This window comes from Callithrix jacchus, chromosome 15 (genome assembly GCF_049354715.1).
Source record: "Callithrix jacchus isolate 240 chromosome 15, calJac240_pri, whole genome shotgun sequence".
NCBI lineage: Eukaryota > Metazoa > Chordata > Mammalia > Primates > Cebidae > Callithrix > Callithrix jacchus.
The window spans coordinates 20,189,139-20,195,760 of NC_133516.1; the positions used below are offsets into that span (position 1 = coordinate 20,189,139).

The following is a 6,622-nucleotide window of genomic DNA, read 5'->3' on the forward strand; positions in this document are numbered from 1 at the left end:
TAAAACTTGAATCCAAGCAGTCTAATTCTAGAGTCTGAATACTTCATGACTATATTTTGAGACATTAAAATGTAAAATATCTGGTATATGTTCAGGGCCTAACACTAGTTTGTCTTCTTCTCTCAGTAATATTGCTAAAGCATGATTTCATAGAAGCTAAAGACAAATCTAGGGTAGGGACAAGTAAAAATAAATATGCCTTAGGAAAACTCTCATCATTACATGAACAAAGAAACAGTAATACAATTTTTTTCAAAAATAAAAACAAAGTAAGAAACAAGAATTTTCTAGGAAAAATTATCCAAAAGCATCACCCAGAAAAGTAAGCTTTCTAAAATTAAATACTATGAATCGAACCCTGGAACAAGTGTTATACCAGTGAATTTTCTCCTTATGTCAGAATAGATTCTGTGAAATTTTGAATTGACTTAAAATTGATTATTTCTGTTTGTGGTCTTTGCTGCTTTGGTGTGTAAGCCAAAATAGCAAGAGTAAACCAGAGTTTATATGAAACAATAAGGACCTATGTTATTTAAATCTGAGAAGTGTACCCTTGCCACCCCCTGTTGTAAATACCAGAAAGCTCAAATACGTTTATATGATAACACTTTTATTGGAATATATTTTTAAAACTGTGAGCCTTTATATTGATCACCACCATAAGATTAAGAAATGCCAGCTCAATCTTCTTCCTCTCAGAAATAACTGCAAAAATAATCTTGCGGAAGTCAATCTTAAAACCCTGAAACAAAAACTTGCCTTGCTTGCTAGGATGAGGAGAGAATAGACCATCTGCAGCATAGGATGTCTCAGAATCCTTCACCTCCACTAGCTCTTCTTTTAGCTTTTCCAGCTGTTAAAACTGTAAAATGATAAGTAATTTGTCCTCTTTAAAACCATGCTTTTCTCTGTTGAAGAAGGATAAAAGAAAGAAATAAAAGAGAAAACGTAGAAGAAAGAAAGAAAGAGAAAAAGGAAGGGAATGAAAACAAAGGAAGAAAAACAGAGTTCTATGAATACAGACATTTTAGAATAGATGGTGTATGGAAGAGTACCACAGTATCATATTGTCACATTTTCTCTATAAACTAGACCTCTAAATTTCTGACAAAATCTCAGTCATTTCTTGGAGGACAATCTGATGGATATTTGTAAGTCAGATTCTCCTGTTCTTCAAATAAAAATAATCTCAATTGGTATAGCCTAAATTTTTTATTCATCATCTGTACTCCAACCATTTCCTAAAATTGAAAGAATTTGATTAAAAATAATGCTAAATTAACTACAACAAAACTGCAGTTAATATTTGAAGTTTCTAGAAGAAACCTATAAATATAATACTTTTGAAACATTTAATAAAAGAAAATACTAGTGGTACTAGTGAGGAATTGCATAGATGAGAAGAAATTATGAGTAAAGGTAACCATGTTTTAACTATATGTTAAAACATGGTTAGGACCTTCAAATGGACCAAAATAGGCTTTTAATATTTGTTAATAATTCCATGGATTTAACATAAATATAAAACAAAATAACCTTAAATCTTTAGTGTAGCATATAAAAAAGTAATTATTTGATTTAAGGTAAATTAACATTTAGAAAAAGCAAGTCCCAAGACAAAATAGATTCTGTTATTTTTTAATAAATTAAGCTTGGCTTTCTTCTTAACTCACCAGTGTTGAAAGGTCTTTCAAGATCAAAATTTTTATTCTGTAGAGCCAGCAATAGTTCCTCACAATTTGTATATTTTTTATCTGGAAATATTTCATTTTGTGTAATGATCAAAAACCATCATTTTCAACCTGGATAACCGAAAATATTTCCAATTAAATTGGTCGTACAGGCAACTATCAATTTGCATATTTACTAACTAAAGAAATGTTGAGAGAGTGTGTAATCCAAAGGGATGGGTCATTTAAACAATTGCTGAATATATACTGAATGTGTATGAACAGTCAAATAGAGACAGAAACAGAGAGAGAGAATATATGTGTATACCTGGAGGGTTGCACCCTAAAGTTTTACCTGTGATTGCTTCTGAGTAGTACAACTGGAGTTTAACTTTCTTCCTTTTAATCTGTGTTTCTGGAATTTTCTACTATTTTATTTAACGTAAGTATAAACTAAAAGTAGTTTTCAAAAGAAAAAGATAACATTCTATTTTGTGATTTTTATCTGATATACACATTTATATACAAGCCAGTTTGTGTTCCAGGAATTTCCTTTATAGCATCCAAAAAAGACTGTGGCAGAGCTAGGATGGTGTCTACCTCTTTTGTATTGACGGCTTTTCATCTTTGTCAATTTACCTCACAGCCATTCATTCCTCAGGTGCCTGTCTCAGTTCTATAACTATCTTTACTCTGGAGTAGAAATTGAGACAACAGATTTCTAACAAGCTATAAAACATGAAGATTCAACAAAATACCCATTAACAAATAATTCAGTTGAAATACTAATTAGTATATTACAATGAACTTTTGTGAGATAGTCTGAAAAATCAAATCTTTATCACATAATTTCTGTAAGATCATTTTTTCTTCACCCAATCTCCTTGTACTGACTGTTAGAATGTGAGTAGAAGCAATATTAATGAGGTTCACGTTTAGGAGTGAGTACTGTGATTTCAGCTAGAGAAATGGCTTATAAGTTGATTAGAATATTTCTCAAAATCATCTGTCTTTCCTGTGTCTACAAAATGTTAGTTGATAAATTCAAACAATTAGATGGCTAATTAAAAAAAGAAAATGAATAGTTTGGGGAAGGTGACAAGATCACAGCTTTCTACCTTAACCAAAGATACTTAACTGTTGTTCGATTCTTCAATTTTCTTTGCTTCATAAACATAAAAATTATCTGTAAAATTCTCTTTCAAGTATTTAAAATACCAACAGAATATCAAAGTTTGCTCAACATCAATTATACAAAGACTCTCAGAGAGAGTTTAGTTTAAAAGAAATATATTATTATGAAATAATGTAATTTTTATTTTAATCACTCATTAAAAACGTTAAATTATACTCTTTAAAATGTTTTCATTGAAAAAAAGAAGGGATATCTCAGAGACATAATAATTACTTGTTTCAGAAAGACAATTATGATAAGAGAAACAACCATTACCTTCAACTTAGAAAATGTATGACTGAGAGTAATCTAACTAGAAGAGAATGAATCTAAAGGGTTTTTCCCCCTTAATTCATAGTCCATTCCTTTGCATAAAGTGAAACATTTTTCAAAAATCAAAACTGATAGGTTTTGCCTTTCTATATTTGTTTTGCTTCCAGTAATTATAGCTTCATAACTACTCGTCTTCAGAAATTCCTTATCACTATCTCTTAAGAAAAAATCTGTTTTACGGGAGTCTCTGAAAAAAAAAGTTTTCTCAAGAAATTTTAGAAAGTTGATTTCTAAAGTTAAGTGAGATATTGGCTAAAAAAATATTAAAAAATGAGTCATTTCTTGTTTTCATACTCAGTTTCAAAACAGATATAGCTTTAAAAGAATATATGTATATATATATATATACGCTTAATATTTCTATCTTTGAACAGAGTTAATATTAATAAAGGAAATATTTGAATACCAAATATCTGAGTGTAGATTCACATTTGGCACAAAAGATGGCAAAACTTCTTCGACACGAGAGAGTGTTTTTGCAAACATTACGCAGAAAATATTGATTCATTACTATTTGAGACACTCAATCTTAAAATATTCAATTGTCTCTTTGCTTTCCATTTACATGGGAAGGATTTTACTGCATAGAGACTAGAAATTTTACCAGAAAGAAATCTGGAAACTCCCACAATGATAATATTCTGCAAAATAAATTTTTCATAATCTTCTTTGTCATGATATTCTTTCTTCCTCCTTTGTGTTAGGCAGTTTGCCCAATTTCAGGCCTAGTCCCTGAGCACACTTTTATATGGCTCCTACCAAATGTAAGCTAGGAGGATTTTGCCATTTGCCTTGGATAGTTCTGACACATAAAAAAAAGCTGAGAACCCCGACTTTGTAGTCAGTGTCAGCAGATAAATGTTTATTTTTAAATTATATTAAAAGACTAAAAGAAGTAACATAGTTGATTTAAAAAATATACACATAGAGAAGACACTGTGACTTTGGACTATTTAGATAGAAAATGAACTTCCTGATAATTTAATTTTCCTTATTTACATATAATAAAACTGACATCAAAGAGGTCTCTGAGAGAAATAATTCCACTATGCTGTCAGTGATATATGCATATCATTGTGTGGCATTCTGAGGTCAGAGGTGTTATTTAAATGTAATCTAGCAAATGCTTTAGAGGCAGATTTTTCTCTATTTCATATACACATGAAATTCGAAGTTACAGTTACCTAATCTTAATTTTGCAAAGTCTTCCAAAATAATTACATTTTTTCTCTCACATTTACATTATGTTAGAAACATTGGAAATCTCATTATTTCATGAAAAGAGCAATGGAGACCTGCCAAATGCAATGACTGTGTCTGGCCAAAGACAAAATGTGAGTGTTATGGATAAAATCCAGAATCTTTGATTCCCAGGCTTGTATTTAGGTCTCTAAGACTACTTGTTTTTCAATGGTAAAAAGTCCTCATAAATAAATAATTAGAAATTATGCAATTTTATTTCCACTGCCAACAGAACTGCTCTAATTTTTATTGACTGAAGTGATGAGGTCTAGTAAAAATGAATTAGAATCAGAAATGGGAAACTTGGTCCCTTTTCTCAATCTAGTGTCATGTAAACAAAATTTATTACATTCTGTCTTGGTTCTCCCTAAGTAAGCTGAGAGTAAAAGGTTATCTCCCTCTTCCTGACAAGGAAGCCAGTTAGATGAGAGAAACAGCAATAATTTTAAGCTGGAAAAGATATTGAGAGCATTATTTTAAGTCATTATTTTGGAAACATAAAGAGATGTATTAAAGGCTAAGTTATTTACCTAATATATTATCACTAAATCTAGCTCTCCTGAGTCTCAGTTTAGGAGCTACTTTTTCTATAGACACACTGAACATTTTAAAGAACAATTACTTAAATTACAATATTATAAAAGCAGAAACTTATTGTCACTAATTTTATCATGGTGTATACTTTGTAGATGTCATAGATGGAATTATTTCATTTAGCAAAAGTATCCTAAGTATGTTGGAAACCTGATAAATAATGTGTAATGTAGGTGTTAGTATCGCCCTCCTGAAACTGCTATGATTTCCCTCAATGCTTTATTTTCCTCAAGTCTCTGCAAATGCAAGTTTCTATCTTGATTTGTTTTTCTTTGTTGTATTCTCTTTTCATAAAGAATTTACGAAAATCTTCCTTTCCTTTCCCCAAGATAGACTTTTGAAATATGAAGAATGTATTACTATTTATACATTCCCAATCTTTGGTCACGGACTACAAATGAGAAACAAATGCCCCAATATTTTTTTAAAAAGTATAGTTGAAGTTAATTTAGTGCAATATTGGATAAAATTAATTTGGGTAAAATTTTGGGTAAATTTAATCTACTTGAGAGGAACAGTGTTGAAGATGATATTTAATTCTGACCAGCAACTATTTAAGGGAAATTTGGCTATTAACTAATGCTTATTTCTTAAAACATTATTTCAACAATGGCAGAAAAATCAAAGTTATTCAAATAGAAATAGAAGAATTACCCACCTGTAAGATTTTAAATTGATGTGCACATACCTTGGGTAAGATATGGCTGTCTATGCACAGATTGTAAAAAGATCAACACAGATAACAAAGTTAGGAGTCCGAAGCAAAGAGTGCTTGAGAGGATCCTGTTCATGTTAAACAATCTTCTGGGCTAGCAAAGAAACTGACTTTCCAGGTTAAGATGGATATTTCTATGGCTTTGGAATTCAGTAGAGCTTAGCTGCAAAAGGCAAGTGTGCTTCAGTTACAAATGCTCTGGATAAAGAAAAAAGAGAGAAAGAAAAGAAAGCTGTAAGATACAATGCACCCTGTCAACATGAGTCACTACTTGGAGAAGTGACAGGTTAGTTACACAGTCAATGGCAGGAAGAATCCAATCAATACATCTTATACCCGCCCATTTCACTAAAAGCAGGCATTCCTATGCATGCCCACACATTCAAATAGATGCACAAGCATGAAGTAAAATCTTGAAATAAAAAACTGTTTGTTGGATTTTCATAATTTATTGTTTAATTTCCTGATTCCAGGATTAATTAACCTCAAATCTTTTTAATGCTAAAGCTGAGACATAGAGGGCAGTTGAAAATGGGAACAGTGTCTTTCATTTGACTACACTGAGCCGGATGGTAGTCTTCCTGACAGTGATGTTAGTTGCAACTATCACTTTATTCTTAACCAACTGAATAAAGTGGAGAAAAGCTCAAATTTGAAATGAATCACAGTGGGATCACATTACTGTCTCACTGTATTAGAAAAGGATGGTTTCATTTTGCTGCAAGCAGCACTTTTAAAAATTAAGGCTGAATTTAATTAACTCAAAGTTGGCAAATGTTCCATCAGTTACTCTCTTTAATACTTGCTTTAATTATGATGGTTTTCTTTTTAAGTTAAAGTCTTTCAGTGGTATCTCCAATTTCAATTTTATGGCTCCAGGGATGCTATAACACA

The 6,622-nt window shown here is 31.0% G+C and overlaps 1 protein-coding gene across 1 annotated transcript; it reads right to left on the minus strand.

Annotated features, from left to right (window-relative positions):
• Positions 1-593: 593 nt before the first annotated feature.
• On the minus strand, positions 594-5,909 carry UTS2B (urotensin 2B). The gene is given in 3 exon segments (XM_017964774.4): positions 594-888; positions 1,674-1,771; positions 5,701-5,909. Coding segments are annotated over 3 exon segments (480 nt in total). The 5' UTR covers positions 5,805-5,909; the 3' UTR covers positions 594-610.
• Positions 5,910-6,622: the final 713 nt, after the last annotated feature.